This window comes from Aureococcus anophagefferens, assembly GCF_000186865.1.
Source record: "Aureococcus anophagefferens unplaced genomic scaffold AURANscaffold_5, whole genome shotgun sequence".
In the NCBI taxonomy this organism is placed as follows: Eukaryota; class Pelagophyceae; order Pelagomonadales; family Pelagomonadaceae; genus Aureococcus; species Aureococcus anophagefferens.
Genome location: NW_008705565.1, coordinates 1,629,700 through 1,653,594, shown reverse-complemented (window position 1 = coordinate 1,653,594; position 23,895 = coordinate 1,629,700). Strand labels below are relative to the sequence as shown.

Sequence of the window (23,895 nt, the reverse complement as noted above, 5' to 3'; positions counted from 1 at the left end):
GCGAGGACGCGGCCGTTCGCGGCGCGCTGGGACAGGTAGAGGAGGAGGAGCGCGAGGCAGACGGCCCAGGGGAGCCAGTCGCGCGCCGGCGGCGCCGGCGGCGGCGCGGCCGCGGGCGCCGCGGGCTTGGCGGCCTCGGGCGCCGCGGGCTCGGGCGGCGGCGGCGCGGCGCCCGCGGCGGCGGGCGCGGCGGCGGCGGCCTCGTCCGCCGCGGCCTTGGCGCTCTTGAGGTAGCCCGCGGCCATGGACGCGTAGGAGTCGTAGTAGGCCTGGAGGTCGCCCTTGGACGACGACTCGATGCGGCGCTTCCAGATCGTCGACTTGGTCCACTTGACCTCGAACTCGAAGGTCACGCGCGTCGTACCCGGGTCGCCGTCCGCGGGCCGCACGACCCAGCGGTCGTGGATCGTGAAGCAGTCGCGATACGGGATGTCCTCCATGGACATGACCGTGTGCATGACGAGGCCGTTCTTCCCGAAGGCCTTGACGCGCTGGACCTTCGTGGTCCGCGTCGACGGCGGGCCGATGGGCGACGTGATGAGGCGCCGGAACCGGAGCTCGCGGTCGTGCTCGCCGCGCGCGGCCGAGACCCAGGGCGTCGTCGAGATGTCGAGGTCGCCCTCCGTCTCGTGGAACCGCGCCAGGGGGAAAGTCGCCGCGTCGCTGAGGAAGTGCTCGAAGAAGCCCTCGACGTCGACGTCGAGGACGCACTCGCGGAGCACGGTCGCGAGCTTCGTCGACGCGACGTGCTCCGCGAAGCGCGCGGCCTCGGCGGACTCGTGCTGCGGCGTATCCACCAGGCGGTCGTCGGACCGCGACGGCCGCACGGGCCTCGCGGCGCCCGGCGGCGGCGGCGGCGTCGCCGCGCGCTCGAGCACGAGCACGTCGCCGTCGACGGCCGCGACGGACCCGCGGCTCGGGTTCCGCGGCGGCGCGTCGCCGCCCCGCGTCGGCGACGCGCGGCTCGGCTTCTTGCGCATGGGCCGCAGGGGCGGCGCGTCCTCGACTCTGTCGAACGCGACCTCGCCCGCGTCGGTCGGCGACGCCGGGTCCTCGGGCCCCGTGTCCTGCATCGCGCCGCCCAGGTCCTCCATGTCGCCGTCGGGCTTCTCGCCGCGGTCCGCGGACTCGCTCTCGAGGCCGTCGCCGGCGCTCGCGGCGAGGCCCCGGAAGGACTCGTGGAACGACTTGAGCAGGTCGAAGCAGTCGTCGCGGTCCCAGAAGCTCCGGAAGACGTACTCCTTGCGCGCGGTGATGACCGCGATGGCGTTGGGGATGAAGACGGCCGTGTACTCCTTGGTGATGCACGTGATGTGGCTGTAGGGGATCTTGATCTTCTTCTCGAAGCCGAAGAGGTTGCTGTAGAAGCAGATGAACCGCTCCGTGACGTAGAGCCTCCCGTGGAGCAGGATCTTCCGCTCGATCGCGCAGGAGAAGTCGCGGCGGATGGCGCCGACGTCGCCGAAGATCGTGCGCACGATCTCGTCGCGCCAGGGGTTCGGGCCCAGGCCCTCGCCGTCGTCGCCGTCGAGCGGCGCCTCGTCCTCGTAGTCGTAGCCCCACGGCTCGGGCTCGTCCAGCGGCTCGTCGTCGTCGAGCGGCGGCTCGTCCAGCGGCTCGAGCGCGAGCGCGGCGTCGTCCAGCGTCTGCAGCGACCCGCCGCTCTGCGTGAGGGACCCGTCGTGGGCGTCGTCGAGCTCGCGCGCGACGAGCACCTCCGCCATCGTCGCTTTCTCTGCGCGTCGGGCGTCGGTGAGCGCGAGAGCGCGGATCTCAGGCAGCCGTCGCTCCGGGCGGACGCGTCCGGCACGCTGCGGCCGCTCGCTGCCGCCGCGGACACCGGAGGAACGGTCGTTCTCCGACGCTTGCGACGCCGCTGGCACCAGTCGAGCCGTCGAGGTCGTGCTGATGATCGAGTGGCGGCCGGTCGCCGGCCGGGGTCGCCGCGGCGCGGGCGCGCGTCGCCGTCTCCGGTACGGATAGCGTCGCGAGATAGACGGAGACCGTCGAGACGACGCGCGCCCGAGCCTCCGTTCGGGGCTCCCTCGCGGCGCCCACGCCCGCGCGGCGCCCGACGAGCGCGCTTAGGGCGCCCCCTAGCCGATGCGCAGGGGGACGGGCTTGTTCCGGTCGTAGTTCGACTTGACGGCGTCGAGCGCGTCCTGCTGCTCCTTCTTGAGCTTGTTGTGCGGATCCTCCGGGTTGTAGAGGTAGGGGCTCTTGTAGTCGTCCGGGTCGACGCCCTTGGCCCAGATCTCCTCGAACGTCTCGTTGAGCTCGATGGGCGCCTTCTTGAAGCCCTCGGCCGTGCCCTCGACGTCGTGGGGGAGCAGGATCTTCGACGAGATCCAGCCCTCGTACCTGCGCGCGGTCCCGAGGCTCCGGACGGGGCGGCTTCGTCCGCGCGTCGCGGGCGCGGCGGCCGCGCGGGTCCTCGATGCGGACGCGCTCGCCGTCCTTGGCGCTGTCGATGACCTCGACGATGTCGTCCAGGTCCAGCATGCCGAGCTTCTCGCTGTCGAGCTCGATGCCCGCGCGCACCGTGCCGCCGTTCTTGCCGATGACGCGGAACTTCTTGCCGATGCGCGACGTGGCCTCCTCCCAGTCGTCGGGCATGTGCTTGCGCGGCATCTTCGCCGGGTCCTTGACGAGGCTCAGCTTGTGGCCCAGGTAGACCTGCTTGTTCGGGTCCACGCCCCATTTCCCTACCTTGCCGACGCCATCGATAGCGGGCGCCATCTCCCTCGTCGAATGCTCCGCAGACCTGGTCGTCCGACGCGAGCAAGTCCCCGGTTTCCGACTCGACCGCGCTTCCCTGCACAGGTGCCTGGCGCCGGCTCGAGTCGAAAAACCTTGAACACGGCACCTTTCCCTTCAACGAACGCACTTAGCCGCCGGGCGCCCGGAAGCCCGGCGGCGCCGCGGCGATCTCGAAGCCGAGGGCCGCGAGGCTCGGCCCGAGGTCGCGGTGGATGGCCGCGAGGTCGCCGCGGTCGAAGCGCGCGCCGCACGCGTCGTCGGCGTCTTCCGCCGCGGCGAGGGCCCGGGCCCGCGCGCCCGCGCCGTCGACGAGCGCGGCCGCCGCCGCGGGTGTGAGGTCGCCCGCGAGCAGGTTCTCGTAGGACACGCGGACCCGGGGCAGGTCCGCGCGCGCGGCCCAGTACTCGTGGTGCGCGACCCAGCGGTGCGCGTACTGGAGCAGCGACAGGCCCGCGCGGCCGCGCCACGCGCAGTAGGACTCGAAGGGGTTCCGGACGACGACGAGCACGGGGCCGCCCCGCCGCGGCGGCGGCGTCCCCGCGGAGGCCTCGAAGGGGAAGTGGCTCACGGGCGCGGCGCCGCCGCGCGCGAGCGCTGCGACGACGTCGCCGCCGCCGCCCGGCGGCGCCGCGACGCGCGCGGGCGCGCCGGACGCCGCGGGCCCGCCGTCGGCGACGTCGAGGACGTTGAAGACCCAGTCCCGCGCGGGCGCCGGCGCCGGCGCCGGCGCCCCGCAGGCCTCGTCGACGCGGCGCCGCATGTCGGCGACGATCTCGTCCGCGACGCACTCGGCGTCGTCGCAGCCCTGGCCGAAGCGCAGGTCGAGGCGCGCCATCAGCGCCAATGCCTCGCGCCGGAGCGCGGCGTCGTCGGCGACGGCCGGGAACGTGGTCTCGTAGTCGAAGCCGTTGTAGTTGATGGCGAAGTAGAGCCGCCGGCGCCCGTCGCACGGCGCGTCGCCGTCGTCGTCCGCCGCCTCCTCGGCGGCGACCCCGTCGACGGCGTCGAGGAGCGCGGCGGCCCGGCGCGGGAAGTCGGCCTTCGCCGCGGCCCACCAGGCCGCGCACGCGTCCGCGAGCGCGCGGAGCTCGTCGGGCCGGTCGAGGAGCGCGAAGACTTTGGCGAGCGACGCGGCGGACCAGTCCGCGTCGACGACGGGGAAGGGCGCGCCGAACCAGACGGCGTAGTAGTGCGACGACACGACGGGGATGGCGCCGGCCTCGAGGGCCTCGTAGGTGCGGTAGCACTCCGGGTGCACGTTGCCCGGCGGCGACCTGCAAATCGACCGCCGGTTCGGGACGCCCCGACCAAACTTTGACATGCTCTCGCTCGGCCACATCGATTCGGCTGATCTTTGGACGAATCGATCGCTCTCGTCGAGTTCTCGAAGCGCGGCCGAAGAACGCGTGTCGACCCTTTCGACGACGCACACATGGAAGTCAGCTTGAAGATTTCCACGCGGGCGGCGACGGCGCGAAGACGACGGAGCCGAGCGCCGCGCGGTAGCGGCCCGGCGGCAGGGCCCGCTCGAGGCCCCGGCGCCAGGAGCTCGCGTTCGTCGGCACGTCCCAGGCCATGCCCCGGCGCCAGGCGCGCGCGCGTTGCTCGTCGACGCCCGCGGTCACGTGGAGCACGTAGCCCGAGGCGTCGCCGCCGGCCGCGGCGCGCGCGTCCGACGCCGCGAGCCAGGCCGCGAGCATGTGGGCCCGCGCCGGGCCCTGGAGCCGCCCGAGGTAGCCCCAGCCGAAGCGCCGCTCGAGGATGGGCACCTTCCGCGCCTCGCGGAGCGCGTCCGCGGCCGCGGGGCCGAGCGGCGCCTGCAGCACGCGGGGCCGCCGCCGCAGGCCCGGCACGGCGTCGGGGTCGACGAAGCGGCCGAAGCCCAGCATGAGCGCGAACTTGGCGTGGTCCACGAGCTGCGGGTTCAGGTGGAACCAGCCGCCGTGGCCCTCGTCGACGACGACGAGGCCGACGTGCTTCCGCGCGCACGCGGCGTAGAACGCGGACGCGCCCGTGGCCAGGCTCTCGAGGACGGCCACGTCGTGGCAGTTGACGAGGACGATCACGCGCTCGGGCCGCGCCAGCGCCTCCCAGAGCGCCGCGACGGGGTCCGCCGGCGCGCGCGCGACGACGGCGACGGCCGATCGCGCGCCGCCGAGGAGCGCCTCGAGCCAGGCGCGCTCCCAGCGCCGCTGGCCCGGCCCCTCGAGGAGGTACAGGAGCCAGGGCCCGGACCGCCCGTCGACGCGGGGCCGCGGCGCGTCGCCGCCGAACGCCGCGGCGTCGCGCGCGCGCGCGAGCCGCGTCGCGGCGTCGTCCCCCGTGACCTCCACGGCGACGAACCCCGCGGCGCCGCCGAGGCCGCCGCGGTCCAAGAGGACGCGCCGCGACGCGACGAGGCGCTCCGGGCGGCACGCGGGCGCGGCCGATCCGTGGAGCGCCGCGGCCTCGGCCGCCGCGTAGTCGCGCGCGGCGGCCGCGCCGCAGGTCGGCGCCGCCGCGTCCCAGGCCGCGGCGAAGGTGAGCGCGAAGGCGCTGCCGCCGCGCAGGAACGTCGGCGACGCGGCGCCCGCGGCCGCGTCCCAGGCCACGGCGCAGCCGTCCTTCGCGAGCTCGCTCGCGAACGGGTCCGCGAGCAGGGGCGCGCGCGGCGACCCGACGACGACGTCGACGCCCGCGGCGACGAGGGCCCGGGCGACGCCGCGGGCGCCGGAGGCGTGCACCGCCGCCCAGGGCGCGGCGCCGAGCGAGCCGTCGGCCGCGGCGACGACGAGCGGCGTCGCTCCCCGGCGCGCGACGGACGCGGCCCAGGCCGCCGCGAGGCCCGCGTCCTCCGCGTCGGCGACGCCGGCGACGACGACGCGCGCGGCCTCGCCCGGCGCGGCGCCGCGCTCCGCGCGCGCGACGAGCTCCGGCGCGCGCGGCGCGAACGGCGGCGGGCCGGCGCGCTCGAAGCCGCAGGCGCCGGCCTCGGCGGGCAGCGCCTCGGCGAGCGCCTCGCGGAAGACGCCCGCGAGCACCGCGCGGAAGCAGGCGCGGTCGTCGTCCTCGCAGCCCACGCCCATCCAGCCGTCGCGCGACGCCACGACGTCGCCGGCGAGCCGCTCCAGGTCCATGGCCTCGTCGACGACCGCGACCGTCGGCGCGCCGTCGAACTCGAGCTCGACGCGGGCGCTCATGGCGAGGGCGACGCAGGCGAGGACGCGCATGGTTCGCTAGGTGGGTTCCACGGCGCTGCCCATCGTCGCTGCCCGCAAGTCTGCGCTTTCGGTGCAAGTATCCTTTCGTTACGAGCCATCAGCGCGCTTGCGAGAGGCTCTGCGTGGGTGGGTGCGAGCCCGGCGCTGCCATGGCGCTGCCGAGTTCCATGCTCGTCGACCGGCTGCCGCAGGGGCGGCGGAAGCTCTACGGGCGGCCCGACGGCGTCGAGGACGTCTTCCGCCCGATGCGGCGCGTGCTGCGGCCGCGCGAGAGCAGCGAGACGGAGACGGGCGGCAAGCGCTTCATCGCGCCGCTCAAGTGCCTGAGCGAGCTCAAGCACCCGGAGCGGCTCCACAACCGCGGCGCCCAGAACCGGAGCGGCTACGACGTGCCCGAGCAGCTGGCCTGGAGCTGCAAGGGCCCCGTGTACCACGACGGCGAGCTCGCGCAGCACCGCGTGTCGACGGAGCGGACGCTGGAGATCGAGTGCGGCATCAAGAAGAAGTGCGACTCCCTGCTGGCGCGGCGCTCGGGCATCGCCGTGCGCGCCTCGGGCGACAAGTCCTACGCGGTCGTCGCGTGCTCGCCGGGCTACTACAAGATGGAGGGCCTCATCCCCGGCGCGTGCATCGACGACCGGCGGCGCAAGGAGGAGATCCGGGCCCACAAGCCCGCGGCGCGGCACCTGACCTACGAGCAGAAGTGCCGCGCCGAGAAGCTGCGCAACGAGCTCCTCGACGTCGGCGAGCTGACGAACGCGCGCGACGACCTCGAGGGCCAGGCGTCCTGGGAGGAGCGCACGGGCATGTACGTCTGGCGGACCAAGGCCATGCGCGCCAAGGCGACGGCGGCCGCCGAGGCCGACGAGCCCGCGCTCGGGTCGCCCCGGCGGTCGGACGCGGGATCGAACCAGTCTTCTCCGCGGAAGGCGCCGGGCTAGGTCGCCCCCGCTTCGCTAATCGCGGTCGCGTCGTTTGAGCGTCGTTTAGGGGGATGCGGGGGCGGGTGGCGGCCGTGCTGCGCCCCGGGCGGCCGCCGGGCTTTCGGTCGCGCGCCTAGTTCATGCCGACGGGCTTGCCGATGGAGTAGACCTGGAAGCCGATGGCGCGGCACTTGTCGGCGTCGATGATGTTCCGGCCGTCGAAGAGGAAGGCGGGCTTGGCCATGGAGTCGTAGATCTTCTGGTAGTCGAGCGTCTTGAACTCGTCCCATTCCGTGACGACGGCGATCGCGTGCGCGCCCTCGGCCGCGGCGTAGGGGTCCGGCGACGTGACGATGAGGTCGGAGAAGCCGGGCTTCGTCGCCTCCGTGAGGTTCAGCGTGTACTTGAACTCGGTCATCATGGTCTCGCGGCTCACCTGGGGGTCGTAGACGTGGACGCGCGCCTGCTCGTCGACGAGGTCCCGCGCGACGAACGCCGCGGCGGTCTCGCGCGTGTCGCCCGTGTCCTTCTTGAAGGCGAAGCCGAAGAGGGCGATCTTCTTGCCCGTGACCGTGTTGAACATGGACTTGACGATGTTGAGGCTGAAGCGGCTCTTCTGGTACTCGTTCATCTTCACGACCCAGTTCCAGTACTCCGCGCACTCGCGGAGGCCGTAGGTCTCGCACAAATACACCAAATTCAGGATGTCCTTCTGGAAGCAGGAGCCCCCGAAGCCCACGGAGGCCTGGAGGAACTTGGGGCCGATGCGCGGGTCCGTGCCGCACGCGCGCGAGATCTCGCCGATGTTCGCGCCCGTCGCCTCGCAGAGCGCGGAGATGGAGTTCACGGAGGAGACGCGCTGGGCGAGCATGGCGTTGGCCACGAGCTTCGAGAGCTCCGACGACCAGAGGTTCGTCGTGAGGATCTTCTCGCGCGGCACCCACTGCGCGTAGACGTCCGCGACGACCTTGACGGCCGCGAGGCCCTCGGGCGTCTGCATGCCGCCGAGGAGGACGCGGCTCGGCTCCTCGAGGTCGGGCACGGCCGTGCCCTCGGCGAGGAACTCGGGGTTCGACAGGACCTGGAACTTGACGCCGGGCTTGGCGCCGTGCTCGAGCACCGCGCGGACCGCGTCGGACGTGCGCACGGGCACCGTGGACTTCTCGACGACGATCTTGTCCGACGTCGAGACCTTGGCGATGGTGCGCGCGCAGAGCTCGCAGTTCTTCACGTTCGCCGCGCGGCCCGCGCCGATGCCCGCGGTCTTGGTCGGCGTGTTCACGGAGATGAAGACGATGTCCGCCGCGGCGATCGTGCCCTCGATGTCCGTGGAGAAGACGAGGTTGCCCCGCTTCAGGCCCACGGCCACGACCTCCTCGAGGCCCGGCTCGTAGATGGGGAGCGCGCTCGAGTTCCACGCGTCGATCTGCTTCTGGCTCAGGTCGACGACGGTCACGAGCACGTTCGGGCACTTCTTCGCGATGACCGCCATCGTCGGCCCGCCGACGTAGCCCGCGCCCATGCAGCAGATCTTCAGGTCGTAGCCCATGGTGCCTACGCGGGTGGCGGGTCGTCGTCGCGCGGGGCGGCGGGGGCGGGCGGTCGGGCAGCGGTGACGTTGTCGCCGAACAGCCGGGCGATTCGGTGCGCGCGCGCGGCGTCGCATGGCTGTGTTGCTCCCGCGGCCCCGAGGCGCGTCGCGCGGGAGCGCGGGAGGGCGTCCAGGCAGGGTGGGCGCACCTCGGTTGCTTTGAAGTGTGACTGCGCCTCTAATTATTTCACCGCGGCTCAGTGCGATCGCGTCGTCCGGCGCACACGTCGCGAGCGCAAAAGTTTGTAGCGCAACTTCACCTTCTAAAGTTTACCCGGAGAGGACTTATCCTTCTCATGATGGTCCGAGGAAGGGGATGATGCAGCAGCCCTAGGAAGGGGACCATGAGCCGCTGGAGGGAGCTCCTCTGGCCGGACGACGCCTGCGTCGAGATCAGCCTCGACGACGCCAGCGACGCCGCGGAGGTGCGCGAACGCATCGTCTGCCGGACCTGCCGGCGCGAGGTGGAGCCCCGGACCATCGCGGGCGTCGAGGCCCACAACGAGCTGGCCTGCCCGGGGCGCGACGAGATCTTCGCGGAGCACATGCTGCGGGTCGCGGAGGAGGCGCGGCCCGAGGACGCGCTCGCCGGAGAACGGCTGCAGATCGGCAAGCAAGTCCGCGCGCGATCGTCGAGGCCGTGGAGCAGCCCTCGACGCTCGTCACGACCGCCCGCGCCGTCGACCGCGCCCTCGAGAATGCGGCGGAGCGCCTCTTCTCGCCGACGGAATCGTTCCGCGGCAAGCGCGCGCGGAGCGCGCGCGCGACGGTGCGCCTCGAGAGCGGCCGTTCGGAGACGCTCCTGCTCGCGCTCTGGCCGGGGGGCGAGGGCGCGCCCTTCCGCTTCCTGGAAAAGGACGAGGCCGCGGCCCTCGACGCCGCGTTGCTCAAACACGACGAGACGGACGCCGAGCGCTTGCGACAGAAGGCGGAGGCGGAGCGCGAGCGCGCGGCGTCGGCGGACGCGCGCGCCGCGGCCGAAGCGTCGAAGAGCTCGGCGGCCGAGAGCCGCGCGCGGTCGTTGACCTCGGAACTCGAGGCCATCCGCCTCTGCGACGTGTGCATGGATCGGCCAAAAGACGCGGCGTGCGTGCCCTGCGGCCACCTCATGTGCACGAAGTGCGCGAAGCGGTGCCAGCGCGCGAGCATCGGCTGCCCGACGTGCCGGCGGCGCATCGACAGCCTCCTGCCCATCTTTACGCAATAGGATTGTTTTGTGCTAGGTAGTCTGCCCCTGAGCTCGAGTCCGCCGGAAGTTCCGCCACTGAGTTCCGCCGGGACGGTCCGAGCTCGCGGGCAGGTAAACATCACTTCAAGATGGAGAATTAGTGGCAAAAGGGGATGGTCTGACAAAATCAAAGATGGACGACAGCGGCACGACCGCGAGCTTCGCGGAAGAGGACGAGCTCTACCGCCTCGCGGAGCAGCGCGGCCTCGAGACGCTGAGCGCCGCGCGCGCCGAGGCCTGGCAGGCCAAGGCCGAGGCCTGCCGGTGCCGCCTCTGCGGCGGCGCGGCGCCGGCGAAGCTGCCGCCGCGGCCGCGCTGCCTCGCCGTCGACGCGCCGGCGGCGCCGACGGCGCCGTCGACGCAGGAGGAGCGCGAGCCGTCGGACAGCGAGAGCGCGTCGGACGCGTCCGACGGCGGCGGCGACGCGTCCGACGGCGACGACGACGCGGCCTGGGCGCGGAAGACGACGCTCGTCGCGGAGCACCAGGAGCTCTGCGCCGAGGCCCTCGTCTGGCGCGGCGTGCCGCGACGACGCCGGCGGCGCGAGTGGGCGGCGCTCAGCGGCGCGGCCGCGCGCGCGGCGCGCGCCGGCTGCGCGCGGCGCGACGGGTCGCTCGCGCCGCCCGCGCGGCTCCTGGCGCCCCTGGGCGACCTGGAGGCCGCCGTGCCGGCGAGCGTCGCCGCGGACGTCGCCCTCGACTGCGGCCGCGGCGGCGCGCGGTCCGGGCGCGCGCGGCGCGTCGTCCGGCGCGTGCTGCTCGCGGTCGCGGCGGCCGCGCCGGCGACGGGCTACTGCCAGGGCCTCAACGTCGTCTGCGCGACGCTCCTCGACGGCGTCGGCGCCGGCGCGGCGCCGTCGGCCGACGACGAGGCGCTGGCCTACTGGCTGCTGCTCGCGCTCGTCGAGGACTGTGTGGAAATCAACCACTGGTTTGGGGGGTCCCCACCAAACTTCAGAACTCTCTATCTCAATCAAATCGAAGTCGATTCGGCTGATTTTTGGACGGATCGATTGCTCTCGTCGAGTTCTCGAAGCACAGCGAAAGAGTCTGGTCCAAATCGTTCGATTACGCGCACATTGAAGTCGGGTTGAAGATTTGATTTCCACATAGGTCGAGGACCGGTGCGCCGGGTGGTGGGCCGGCGACCTGGGCCTCGTGTCGCGCGACGTCGCGGACGTCGCCGCGCGCTGCGGCGGCTGGGCGACGAACGACGCGGCGCGCCGGCCCTTCAGGGCCGCCGCGGACCTCGCCGCGGCGCTCGACGGCACGCTCGACCTGCTGCTGTCGCAGTGGGCTTTGACGCTCTTCGGCCACAACGGCCACAAGAGCTCGCCGCGCGGCGCCAAGCTGCTGGCGTTGGACCTGGCGCTCTGCGCGCCGGGCAACGGGAAGGCCGCCGTCCTGTCGCTGGCGCTCGCCGCGCTCGGCGAGGCGGCGCGGCGGCGCCCGGAGGACGTCGTCGCCGTCACGGCGGGCGCCGCGGCCGCGTTCGCCGGCCTCGCCGCGGGCGGCGACGCGCGAAGGACCCTCCTCGAGGCGGCCCACGGCGTCGCGGCGACGTCCTTCTTCGAGGGCCGCTGCGGCGTCGCGGACGCGCCGCTGCCGCCGGGCGCGGCGTTCGCGTCGAACGCGGCGCTCTGGCTCGAGGCGTCGCGGCGCGTGTCCGCGACGTCCATCGAGGCGCTGGAGCGCCACGTGCGCGCCCACGCGCCGGCGCTCTGCGCGGACTCGGAGCGGAGGCGCGACGCGGCGCAGCGCGCCGTGCGGTCCGCGCAGCTGTCGCCGCTCGCGGTGTTCTGCGGCCGCGCGGCGCCGCGGCTCGCGGCGCGCGTCCTCGGCCCGCCGGCGGACGCCGCCGTCGACGGCGACGTCGTCTACGAGTGGGGCGAGGGCGACGGTTTTGATCAAACCACGCGCGCGCGCCGGTCCTGCCGCGCGCCGCTCCGGCGGCTCCGGCTCGGCGTGACGTCCGACGCGTCCGGGCTCCTCGCGGAGCGCGCGGACGCGGCCTTCGTCGTCGTGGATCTGGCGGACGCGGGCGCGCCGCCGGCGACGCAGCGGCCCGTCGTGTTCATCGCCGGCGGCGTCGCGGCGGCGGCGGGGTGGCGCGGCGTCATGCGGGCCGCGGGCGTCTTCCTCCGCCGCGCGGCGGGGAGCTGGGCGTCGCGGCCGGACTTTTACGTCGTCGGGCCCCTGGAGGACGCCGTCGTCGACGCGCTGCGCGCGCGCGACGACGGCGCGGCGATGCTGCGGGATCTCCGGCGCGACGAGCGGCGGCTCCTCCGCGCGCTCGCGGGCCTGCCGTCCGCGCGCGCGCTCCGGGCCGTCGAGGCGCTCGTCGCCCGGGCCACGGCGGCGCGGGCGAGCGCCGTGGCGTTGGAGGCCCTCGCGGCGGCGCCCCACTGGACGCGGAGCTGGTGGTCCCGCGCGCTCCCGAGGCCGACGGAAACGGCCGTCGAGGCCGACGTCCGTTCGGCGCTCGAGGCCGCCGCGCGGGACGCGGCCCTCGGCGCGGGCGACCTGCCGCCGCTCGGCGACTGCTGCCGCGCCTTCCTCGACCTCGACGGCGCGGCCTACGCGCGCGCGACGCGCGGCGGCGAGGCCGCGGGCCTCCGGGGCAGGCTCGAGCGCGCGGTGCTCGTCGAGCTCCCGGCGATCCTCGAGAGCGCGGGGCGGCGGCGCTAGGGTGGGCGTTCCTGTACAAGGTCGTTACGGCGTCACGGGCCGCGCGGGCGGCTCGGGGGGCAGGTCGTCGACGTCGTCCTCGCCGGGGTCGACGGGCACGACGCCGGAGTCGTCCTCGGGGACGACGACGGCGGCATCCGCGGCGACGTGGTCGAAGGTCGGCGGCGCGAAGACGAAGGACGCGTCGGGCGTCGTCGCCGTCATCTCCGCGTCGTCGTCGCCGCCGTCGTCCGCGGCGCCCGCCGCGGACGCGCCCCGGGCGCCGTCGTCGCCGAGATCGTCGATGGCCATGGCCGCGAGGCCGCGCGGCGCGAGGCAGCCCGCCGCGAGGAGCGCGTCGACGTCGGCGGCCGTCGTCTCGAGGAGGACGACGTCGACGCCCGCGAAGCCCTTGTCCGACTCGGCGACGGCGAAGCGGACCCGGCCGCCGCGCGGCAGCGACGACCGGTCGCGCAGGTCGCGCCAGTGGACGAAGACGCGCGCGCCGGCCGCCCCGTCGACGGCGACCTTGCCCCAGCCGTTGCGCAGGTCCCAGAACGCGCAGCGGCCCGTCCGCGTCGTCCCCGCGACCGGCGGCGCGGCCGGCTCCGGCGGCGGCGGCGGCGCCGCGGCCGCGAGCGCGAGGGTCACGTCGGCGCGGTCCCAGTCGCCCGCGATGGTGAACGCGTCCGCCGGGAGGGCCTCGACCCAGGCCTTGCAGCCGCCGCAGGCCTGCTTGACGTAGCTCGCCGCGGACCGCGGCTCGCCTCGCTTGGAGAACGCGCCCGCGGGGACCGCGCCGTTGAGCTCGTGCATGAGCCCGCGCACGGGCAGGGCGCCGCCCCGCGCCTCGAGGACGCGCGCGCAGGCGCCCACGAGGATCGCGTGGCCCTCGGCGCGGGACTGGTCGAAGGGGAGGATGTCCTTCGACTTGCGGCGCGCGTCGTTCCCGCCGGGCACGTCGAGCGTGCGCTTCATGTTCTTTCTTTTCAGATCTGCGTGCGGCACGAGCAAAGGACGACCCCGCGGCTCAGCGGTCGCGGACTGTCGCGAACGGCATAGCCGAAAAACCAATCTCGTTGTGAAACATGCGTCGAGGCCGTCGATATCCGGTGCTCCGCCTCGGCAAGGTGCCGCTCGCGGCACCGTCGGCGCGGCAGCCCCTCTCGGAGAGCTGCCCGCCCGTCGGTTCACCGTTCGAACCATCCAGCATGATGCTCTACCAGGGCGGCGCGTCCTGCGAGCTGCTCGGCGCGTCGGGCAAGGACCCGCTGAAGCGCTGGAAGGCCAAGGCGAGCGGCGGCGTGAAGCGGCTCTACGACAGCGGCACGCGGGGCTACGTCTACAGCATCGACGGCGGCGCGGCGACGCGCCTGGCCCTCGGCGACGGCGCGCCGCGGTCGTCCCGCGGCGCCCACTCGTTGGGCCTGCTCCACCGCTACCTCGTGCTCCAGCTCGAGCTGCCGCCGAGCGACGCGCGGCCCTTCGCCGTCGAGCTCGTCGTCAGCGACGAGAAGCGGAACCGGCGCCGCGTGCTGCTCTCGTCGGCCTTCGCCGCGGCGAGCCGCACGCCGCTCCACGCCCAGCTGCCCCTCGGCGGCGCCTTCGAGGGCAAGCGGGGCAAGTGGCTCCACTGGCGCGTCGACGTCGCGGGGCTCGCGAAAGTCGCGTTCGGCGAAGCCGTCGCGCTACACGCGCTCGACGGCGTCGCCGTGGGCCCGTCCTGCCGCCTGCGGGCCGTCTTCACGCTGCGGGACGCCGAGTCGCCCGTACCAACGAGCCTCGCCCTCCCCGCGGCCGTGGGGTACGAAGAAGCGGTCTTCCCGCCGGACGAGGCGCCCGGCGCGCCGCCGGAGCCCCCGAGCCCGCTCGGCGTCTTCGGCACCGCGATCCCCCGGTCCGAGAAGGCGCCGCCGCGGAACCCGACGGTGAACATCGCCTTCGGCCACCGCTGCGCGAAGCTGGCCGCGCCCGCGTCGCGCACGCCCGACAAGCGCGGCGTCACCGTGGCCGCGAACGTCCCGCGCGTCGCGTCCCTCAAGCCGCGCGACGACGACGACGCGGACGCGCGGCCGCCGACGCGCAAGACGCCGCGCGCGCCGACGCCCGCGCCGCCCGCGCAAGAGGAGGACGAGGCGGCGTTTGAAGAGGACGACGCCTTCGACGACGCGCCGGAAGACGAGGACGACGAGGCCTTCGACGACGCGCCGGAAGACGACGAGGCCTTCGACGACGCGCCGCTCGGCGAGGACGAGGACGACGGAGCCCCCCTGTCGCCGCTGCGCGTGTCCACGGTCGGCGGCGCCGACGACGACGAGCCGCGCCACGCGGACTACGCGGCGGGCGACTACGGCGACGAGGAGGCGCCCCCGGCCTACGACGGCGACGTCGACCTCACCGTCGCGTCGCCGCACGACGGCGGCGCGCCGCCGGCCTACTGCTCCTTCGCGGACCAGTCCGCGAGCGTCCTCTTGGCGTCCGTCGCGGCGTCGCGGCCGTCGGCGAAGGCGCCCGCGACGGACGCGTCCTACTTCTTCGACGGCCTTCCGTCGGCGCCGACGGGCGCGTCGCTCGCCGCGTCGCTGGCCGCGCCGACGCCGCCGGCGCCGCCGGACGCGTCCGTGGACCTCGTCGAGGCCATGGCGGCGACGCCCAGGGTGCGGCCGCCGACGTCGACGCTCACGCCCGCCGCCGCGGCGCCGCGCGGCGCGACGGCGTCGCGGTCCGTGCGCTTCTCCCGAAACCCCGTCGACGTCTCGGCGGGCGTTTCCGTCTCGCGCCAGAGCGTCCCGGGCATATCCATGCAGTCCGCGGAGTGGGTCGAGCGCACGCGCGGCGGCGCGGACGTCATGGTCCGCGCGTCGGCGGCGTCCGTCGAGTCGCTCGCGCTCCGCGCGAGCGTGCTCGCCGCGCTCGACGACGACGACGAGCCGCCGCCGACCTCCTACGAGCCCCTCCGCGACTCCTTCGCGGCGAACGTCGCCCCGAAGCGCGCGGGCACGCCCTTCGCCAAGCCCCTGGGCACGCCCTTCCGCGACTCCGACGCGGGGCCGGCGACGCCCTTCGCGCGCGGCGCGACGCCCTTCCACGACTTCTTCGCCGACGACACGCCCGCGGCGTCCATCGACGCGCCGCCCGTGGCGGCGCCGGGCGTCGACCCGAGCTTCCTGGCCCAGGTCCAGGCCATGGCGCGCGCGCCCACGCCCCGGGGCGTCGAGGCGCGCGCGACCGGCGCGCCGCTCCGCGGGAGCGTCGAGTCGGTCCGCGAGAGCGGCGCGACGCTCGGCCGGCCGGAGACGGCCAAGTCCTTCCTCGTGCGCGAGAGCGGCGCGTCGCTCTGTCGCCCGGACACGGCCGAGTCCGTCCGCGTCCGCGAGAGCGCGGCGTCTCTTTGCCGCCCGGCGACGGCCCGGTCGCTACGCGAAAGCGTCGAGCCCGCCCGCGAGAGCGCGCCGTCGCTTCGGATGAGCTCCGTCGAGCCCGCCCGCGAAAGCGCGACATCGCTTCGGATGAGCTCGCGACCGGCGACGGCTGCCAAGTCGGTGCGCCAGAGCGTCGAGCCAGCCCGCCAGAGCGCGACATCGCTTCGCAGCGCCCGCCCGGCGACGGCTGCCAAGTCGGTCCGCCAGAGCGTCGAGCCCGCCCGCGAAAGCACGGCGTCGCTTAGCCGCCCGGCGACGGCCAAGTCGGTCCGCCAGATCGCCGAGCCCGCGCGCGAGAGCGCGGCGTCGGTTCGGATGAGCTCGCGACCGGCGACGGCTGCCAAGTCGCTACGCGAAAGCGTCGAGCCCGCGCGCGAGAGCGCGGCGTCGCTTCGCCCGGCGACGGCCAAGTCGCTGCAGATCGTCGAGCCGGCGCGTCAAAGCACGGCCTCCCTCCGCGTGAGCTCGGCCTCGATCCGCGAAAGCATCGTCTCCGTGCGCGAGAGCCAGACCGTCGTCGAGATCGACGCGAGGCCCAAGACCGCGCGGTCCGAGCGCGGCAGCGTCCCGGCGCCGATCCTCGAGGTCCCGGGCACGGCGGACTTTGATCCCATGGACTTCGCCCTGCCTCCGTCGCCGGCGCCGCCCTCGGAGCGCCATCCCGACTTCGACCCGTCGGACTTTGCGATGCCCCCGTCGCCGGTCGCGCCCTCGGAGCACGACGAATTCGACCCCTCGGATTTCGCCATGCCGCCGTCGCCGGCGCCGCCGTCGACGGCGCACCCGGATTTCGACCCATCGGACTTCGCGATGCCGCCGTCGCCCGCGCCGCCGTCGGAGCGCCACCCGGACTTTGATCCCGCGGACTTCGCCATGCCGCTCGACGAGCCCGCCGACGTGCTGCTCGACGAGCCCGCCGACGCGCTGCTCGACGAGCCCGCGCCGCCGACGCCCGCGCCGCCGCCGTCGCGGTCGCGCCCCGCCTCGGCCGCGACGCCCGAGGCCGCCGAGCCGGCCCGCCTCGACTCCGCGCCGGCGGCCGCGTCGGCGCCGATCGTGACGCCGCCGCCGCCGCCGCTCTCGGCGCGGCCCGCGGGCGTGACCATGCTCTTCTGCGACGCGCCGTCGACGCGGGGCTCCGCGCGCGTCACGCCGCCCCGGGAGGAGTCGCCCGCGTCCGACGTCGTCGCGCCGCTCCCCGACGCGGAGGACGACCTCCTCCAGCTCAAGCTCGCCAAGCTCGCGGCGATGGAGGCGTCCTACGCCGGCGAGTACGGCACCCTCGCGAGCCTCCAGTCCATGCGCCTCTCCCGCGCGAGCGGTCTATGATGCTTAAGTTTTCCAATCTAGGGAGGCGAGGAGGCGCGGGGTGATGACCAAGTTGCTTTCACGCTGAAGTCTTCCAGTCCACACATAATCGTCCTCACGGTCCCAGCCAGGGAACCTGTAGAAATCGGTACACACCGAGGCGCAGAATGTGACAACCAAATCACCCCGATCAAATTGGGCATCACGATTTTTCCCGTCCAGCAGATTCTTCGCCTGGACTTCGATCGAGAACTCATGGGTTTCCTTCGAGGGTTGCAGTGATTCCGCTAAATAATGTCGCGCGAACGAGTGGCCGGGTATCTGCGGGGAAATGTCGTGCGCCTCCCAAGTGTCGTGGCCACTGAATGCGACTCCCTGATTGCGGATGATGGCACCATCAGACTTTCGGATGAGCGTGATGGTCACCCAGTTAAAATCAAAGTTGCGCGTATCCTCGAAGCGCGTAGGTGCACCATGAAGCTTGTTGGGAATCAGATACATCGCAGTGTCAAATAGGATGAGTTCATCGAGCGGACACGCAACCGACAGCGTGATCTCGCCCTGGTAAGAACTCTCGAAGAGCAAAACCACGTCGCTCAAGGGCGTCTCCGGGAGGCGCTGTTGAAGCGGCCGGGATATCCGCGTGAAGAGCTGGCGAGGCGCGCCGCATGTGCCCATGGCACTCAAAAGTGCCGGGCATCGCTTCTCTAGCAAGGCCGTCCACAGCGCGCGCGTGTCGACCGCCTGGCGCCACCGGCGCGCCGTCGTGGCCGCAGCGCAGAGGTCGACATGATTCAGGAAGCTCAGCGCGTGCACGACGACGCCGTCTGGCAGGTTCTGCGTCGTGCGCAATCGCGTTTTGGCAGACTCCATGCGCTCTCTTGGGTCGAGGTCGAGTTGGTCGTGCACAGCTCTTGAACTGCTCTTGCCCCTTGTCATCGTCGATGGTGATCGATAAGGGCTGCGTCCGCGCCGAGTAGCTCCGGTCTGCCTCCGCAACGAGTAGTTGCGGCGTTCGCAAGAAACATGGTCGCCACGGCGCTGCTCCTCAAGGTCGTCGTCGCGTCGTCGACGTCGGTGGCGCGGGTCATGATGGTGGGCTGCGCCGGCGTGCTACTGAGCCGCCGGTCCATCCTCGACGGGGCGGCGCGGCGCAAGGTCGCGGAGCTGTCGACCTACTGCCTCCTGCCGGCGCTCCTCTTCTGGCAGGTGTCGGCGGCCGTCGCGAGGGCCGGCCCGCGCATCGCGCACTGGTTAATACTCCCGTGCTACGCCGTGCTCCACTGCGCCCTCGGCCTCGCGCTGGCCAAGTGCGCGTGCCGCTGCCGGCGCTGGTGCCGCGGCGAGCGCGAGCGGCGGGATCCGACGCTGCGGCCCGTCTTCTCGCCCATGACGTCCGCGGATTTGGACGACGAGGAGTTGGGGGAGACGGACGCGGCCGACGACGGCGGCGACGCGCTCCTCGAGGCCGTCGTCATGATGACCGCGGCCTTCCCCAACTCCGGCGGCTTGCCCTTGGCCCTCGTCGACGCGCTCTGCGCGTCGTCGGCGCGGTCGTTCCTCGGCGGCGACGAGTGCCTGGCCGCGACGGTGGGCTACGTGTCGTTCTACATCTCGGTCATGAATCCGCTGCAGTGGGCCGTGTGCCCCAGGCTGCTCGCGACGGACGCGCCGGCGCCCGCGCCGGCGAAGGACGCGCCGCCGTCGCCGCCGCCGAGCGTCCCGCGGCGCTGCGCGGCGTGCGTCGCGGCGGTGCTCCGGAAGCCCGCGCCGCCGGTCTGGGGCGCGATCCTCGGCGGCGTGCTTGGCGCCGTGCCCGGCGCGCGCGACGCGCTGCTCGGGCCGCCGGGCCGGGCGTCGGTGCTCGGCGGCGCCGTGCAGCTCGTCTCCAGCGCGGCCGTGCCCGTGGGCATCATCAACCTCGGCGGCTCCGTCGCGTCGAAGGTTGGCCGGTCCGAGCGCGGCGGCGACGTCGCCGTGCTCGGGGGTTTACTCGGCGCCGCCGTCGTCATCCGCCTGCTGGTCGTACCCTGCCTGTCCTGCGCTGCCACGGTGGCTCTGCGGCTCTTCGCGCCCGCGGTCGTGCCGCCGGGGGACGCGGCGCTGACCCTGGTGCTCATGCTCGAGAGCACGCCGCCGCCGGCGATGCAGTGCATGATCTTCTGCCAGCTCTTCGCCCAGGACGCGGAGCGGCCCCTGGGCAAGGTCCTCGTCGCGACGTATATCGCGTCGCTCGTCACGCTGACGGCGTGGATCGCGCTGTTCCTGTCGCTGCTCAGCGCGGGGTAAAATGAGCCTTGGATTGTGCACGAGTGCCGGGAACGAACGCCGAGGATCGCGTCGTTACGGGCGGGGTTCACTCGGGATCGCGCGAGACTGCTCGAGCCGACCCCCGACGCCTCCCTGACGACTACCTGACGAGCCGGCTTCAGGCTGAGGTTCAGCGATTTTGCCTTTGCCTCAGGCTTCGCGCGGTCGCGCGGCAGAGGCAGTTTCTCTACACGTGGGGGGGGGGGCGGCCTGTTTCGGACATCATGACGAAAACCGTTCTCGTCGTGCGCCTGCACTCCCTCGGCCACGGCCGGATGTATGAGGACTTGCGCAGTGTTGAGGTTAGTGCGGGGCAAGATCTTCATATCGTAATCAAAAAGATCGCAAGCGCTCTGAAAATCGAAGGAGCTGCGTTCAGTCCGTACGGTGAGCGTTACTATCATTTAAATAGTGACGTTGGTAAAGTAAGCGAGCACGTGAGCTCGGATGATCCGTGGCACGTTGAAATTTGGAGCACGCAAGACGACCCCGCGCACGACCTTTACCACGACGCTTTATCCCCGGACAGTCCGATCAAGCTGCGCGAGGGCTTCGGTGCTCTGCTCTACGCGGCGCTGAATTTGGAAGTCGATCGCTTCGCGTTCCACCTCACGTCGATTGACGCAAATACAGATTACGGAGTTGAAAGCCCCTCGGTTTACCATAGCAACCTCGTCGACATCCTTGTGAAGATGTCCAGTGGCCGCAGCGGAAACGCTGATTCAGAGAAGGCACTTCGGATGGTCAAGCTGATCTGCAAAAAGCCAGGAATGGATCTGGGCGCGTACCCAAAAATCGGCATGCAGACCGCGGCGCAGACCGCGGCTGAAAATGGACAGCACTCTATTCTCGAGGTTCTGCTGGACGCCGGGGCGCCGACCACGGGGCTCTACGATGCCATCAAAAAGAAGGAGGAAGACGCGGAATGCTACACGCGGCTGCTCGAGATCGTCGTCCGCCACGTCTCGCTCGGAGCCGCGCGGCCCTGCCCGACCGCGCGCCGGCTGTCGGAAGGCCCGGGCAAGGTCAAGGTCAAGACCGAGAAGGGCGTCGTCAAGCAAGAGCCGGGCACCTCGCCGGCGCAATCCTCCGGGAAGCGGGCCTCGGCCTCCCGGAAGAAGTCGCCTCCCGCCGCCCGGAAGCGTCCGAAGCGCGAGGCCGCGTCTCGGAAGAAGTAGAGCGCAGCATCCCACTTCTAATCACCGCCGAATCGAAAAGCGGACAAACTTACTTCGCGGCGGGCAGCGCGAGCGCGGGCGCGGCGGTGCCGCAGATGGCCGCGCAGGCCGCGAAGACCGCGGTCGGGTGGCCCGGGTAGAGCAGGGTCAGCGCGAGGCCCGCGCCGGCGACGAAGGCCGAGCTCAGCTTCGCCGCGGCGTCGCGGCTCTCCGCGGGCACGTGCTTGCCCCGCAAAGAGGCGAACGCGGGCTTCGAGCACCCGAAGGCGAGTTGGAAGAGGAGGAAGGGCGCGACGGCGCCGGGCACGTCGTCGCGGTGGTACGCGAGCACGGCGAAGGCCACGGCGCCGACGGCGCAGGCCGCCGCCGCGAGCGCCTCGAACTTGGGCGGCCTCCGCGACGCCGCGAGCGCGAAGCCGTTCGTGCCTATAACCGCCGCGGCCATCGCGAGCGAGTAGACGAGGCCGAAGGGCGCGTCGCCGTCGACGCGCGCGAGCACGGGCGCCCAGGCGACGAGGGCGAGGTAGGCCGCGGCGTCGAGGCACGCGCCCGCCAGCGTGACGACGACGCCGCGGCGGCCGCCCGTGCCGGCGACGGACCGGAACTCGAGGAAGCCGCCGCCGGCCTCGGCGTCGCCGCCGCAGACGCCCGTCGTCGACGACGCGGCCTCCGGCGGCGGCGGCGCCGCGGGCCACGCGAGGCCGACGACGGCCGCGCCGGCCGCCGCGACGGCGGCCGACGCCGCGAGCGGCGCGCGGCGGTCGCCGCCCGCGAGCCGCGCGAAAACCTCGGCGCCGACGCCGGCGCCCAGCGACGCCGCCGTCGACGCGAAGCCGACGGCCTCGTAGGTCTCGCGGCGCCAGCCCGACGGGTACCGCGCGGCCGCGTGCGCGCTCCGCTGGTACGCCTCGAAGCTCTGCTGGAGCACGGGCTGCGCGACGCCCGCGGCGACGCGCGACGCGACGAGCAGGGCGTAGAGCCCCTCGCGGTCGCAGGACACGGCCGTGCCCAGCGCCGAGCAGGCGTAGAGCGCGAGGCCGCACGCGCACGCGCCCCTGAGGCCGAGCGCGGCCTCCGCCGCGCGCCGGAGGAACGCGCGCGAGGCCCAGGAGCCCGCGAAGGACGCGGCGAAGAGCTCGGCGACGACGACGATGGGGTAGGTCTCGCGGAGCGCCGCGAAGAGCATGGCCGCTCCGGCGAACTCGCACCAGAGCCCGCAGCCGAACGCGACGACGTACGCGCGGCGGAACGACGCGAACGCGGCGCGCGTCTCGGGCGCCGCGTCGACGTTGGCGTTCGCGCCCTTGGCCGAGACGCCGGCGCCGCCGGGCTTCGCGACGTAGGCGCTCAGCGCGTAGACGACGACGACGACGAGCGACGCCGCGGCGTAGTTGTGCTCGTCGTGGGCCAGGAGGAGCTCGAGCAGCGCCATTTTTCGAGGGTTCTCGCGTCCCGAGGCGGTTCTTTCGCTGGAGCGCGCCCCGACGCGGTTCTTTCGCTTGAGCGCGATGGAGCGGGAGCTCGCGCGCGCGGCGACGACGACGCTTGGAGGAGCCGCGCCTGCGGTGATTTTTGGCGAGGTCGACCTCGAGGTTGGCCGAGCCGGCTCCGTCGACTACCGGCCGGCTCGACGCGCAAGAGGCCTCGGCCGCGGTCGCCTGCGCGCAGCATCGGCAGCAACAGCGACGCGCAAGAGATCTCGGCCGCGGTCGCCTTCGCGCAGCATCGACAGCAACAGCAAAGCGCAGCAATAGCATCGTCACAACACCACCACAACAACACATGGATCGCCTCGCGACGCTCGACGCCGCCCTCGCGCACATCCAGTCGACGTCGTCGGCGTCCGCGGCGGACGACAAGATGCGCGCGCTGCGCGTCGCCAACGACCTCTTCGGCGCCGACGATGAGAGCCGCGAACTGCTCGAGGCGGCGGTCGACGTGCTGCGGACGCGGTCCCTCGTGCGCGTCGTCGCGCGGCCCAGCGACCGCTGCTTCGTCGCCATCGACGCGCCGGCGGCCCAGGGCGCGACGCAGCGGCGCTACGCCTGCTTCCCGGACTACTGCTCCTGCCCGCCGTTCTTCGAGGCGGCGAAAGCCGTCGAGACCGCGGTCCTCTGCAAGCACATGCTCGCCGCAAGGCTCGCGTGCGGCGCGCCGGCGTCTCCGTGTTGAGTCCATCTTTCAGCGCGCGACCGTTCCGCAGGCCCCTCCTCGGCGCGCTCGAGACGAAGCACGTCGACGACGGCCAGTACCACGCGTTCCTCTCCTGCCGGACCCCGCTGTGACGCGTAACAAGTAAACTTTAGTTCTTAGGTTGGTGTGTGAACCTCGCTCCCGCCCCTAGAGGTCGGCGCCCTGCATCTTCTCGGCCATGAACGCGCCGACCATCTTCGTGATCTCCTCCTGCGTCACCGCGGCCTCCTCGAGGCTCACGAAGCCGCTCTTGTCCGCGTCGCTCATCGCGAAGGCCGTGTCGATCATGGCCGGCAGCGCGGGGTCGTCGGCGAGGTCCGGCACGCCGCTCATGGCCATCATGTTCGTCACGAAGGTGTCGAGCTCTGGCCTCGACACCTTGCCGTCGGCGTCCGTGTCCAGCATGCCGAAATACATCTTCGCCATGTCGAGGCCGTCGTCGGCGGCGGCGGGCGCGGCGCCGAGCGCGGCGAGCGCCGCGAGGAGCCAGCGCGCGGCGCGCGAGGTCATCATCGTGGCTGCCGCGTGGCTGTGGTGCCAAGGGGTAATAAATAGTATGGGGTGGCAGCTCAACGAGATTATGTTGCGCGAGCTCCTCGTACTGCAACCCATCGTTTTGGGGCAATGTTGACGACTTTTGGCCGGGGACTTTTCGACGCCGCCGTCGTCGACGCGGCCCCAGACGGACCGCAGCGGTATTCGCTCCCCCGCGAAGGCGCCCGCGACAAGACTTACGCGTCCGGGCGGTTCGGGTCCGGTGGAAGGAAACCGAGGCGCGCTGGAGGGCACCGTGTCCGGTTTGGCGCCACGCGAGGAAGGGGGTTTTGGGGCAGCTCTTGGACGTGTTCGCGATGATGATGGTCGTGGACCGTCTGCTGGCGCTGCAGAGCCCTTCGTTGGTACCTATGGATGGGCTCGAGCATCTCAGGACACGAAAAGTTCTCGACCTCGAATGCCCGCACGCTGCCCGAGAAACTGTGTTGCGACACCGTCGGCGCCGGGGCTGCGCAGGCTCTGAGATCGTGGGAAAAGTGTGTCCTGAAGGTTTCGAGCCCCCCGCGGGTACCCATAGGGCGCCTCCAACCTCTAAGGACAAGAAAATATCGCACACTCGAC

The 23,895-nt window shown here is 72.8% G+C and overlaps 6 protein-coding genes across 6 annotated transcripts; 2 read left to right on the top strand and 4 right to left on the bottom strand.

The window, feature by feature from the left end:
• Window positions 1-1,190: 1,190 nt before the first annotated feature.
• On the bottom strand, window positions 1,191-1,442 carry AURANDRAFT_3287 (hypothetical protein; the record flags this gene model as incomplete). Its single annotated transcript, XM_009036492.1, has 1 exon — window positions 1,191-1,442. A coding segment is annotated over one exon (252 nt), but the record flags the coding sequence as incomplete, so codon positions are not given.
• A 5,490-nt stretch (window positions 1,443-6,932) lies between these two features.
• Window positions 6,933-8,684, bottom strand: AURANDRAFT_69716 (hypothetical protein; the record flags this gene model as incomplete). Its single annotated transcript, XM_009036701.1, has 2 exons — window positions 6,933-8,437; window positions 8,624-8,684. The coding sequence occupies one exon, from the start codon at window positions 8,430-8,432 to the stop codon at window positions 7,017-7,019; it is 1,416 nt and encodes a 471-aa protein (XP_009034949.1).
• Window positions 8,685-8,818: 134 nt separating this feature from the next.
• AURANDRAFT_71173 (hypothetical protein) lies at window positions 8,819-17,119 on the top strand (the record flags this gene model as incomplete). The annotated part of the gene is made up of 6 exons (XM_009036951.1): window positions 8,819-9,091; window positions 9,124-9,531; window positions 9,836-10,615; window positions 10,815-12,338; window positions 13,595-15,268; window positions 16,508-17,119. 6 exons carry the CDS (start codon window positions 8,819-8,821, stop codon window positions 17,117-17,119), a joined length of 5,271 nt encoding a protein of 1,756 aa, XP_009035199.1.
• A 1,005-nt stretch (window positions 17,120-18,124) lies between these two features.
• Window positions 18,125-19,387, top strand: AURANDRAFT_62676 (hypothetical protein; the record flags this gene model as incomplete). Its single annotated transcript, XM_009036952.1, has 1 exon — window positions 18,125-19,387. One exon carries the CDS (start codon window positions 18,125-18,127, stop codon window positions 19,385-19,387), a length of 1,263 nt encoding a protein of 420 aa, XP_009035200.1.
• Window positions 19,388-20,635: 1,248 nt separating this feature from the next.
• On the bottom strand, window positions 20,636-22,018 carry AURANDRAFT_62675 (hypothetical protein; the record flags this gene model as incomplete). Its single annotated transcript, XM_009036700.1, has 1 exon — window positions 20,636-22,018. The coding sequence occupies one exon, from the start codon at window positions 22,016-22,018 to the stop codon at window positions 20,636-20,638; it is 1,383 nt and encodes a 460-aa protein (XP_009034948.1).
• A 908-nt stretch (window positions 22,019-22,926) lies between these two features.
• Window positions 22,927-23,289, bottom strand: AURANDRAFT_62674 (hypothetical protein; the record flags this gene model as incomplete). The annotated part of the gene is made up of 1 exon (XM_009036699.1): window positions 22,927-23,289. The coding sequence occupies one exon, from the start codon at window positions 23,287-23,289 to the stop codon at window positions 22,927-22,929; it is 363 nt and encodes a 120-aa protein (XP_009034947.1).
• Between the last annotated feature and the right edge of the window lie 606 nt (window positions 23,290-23,895).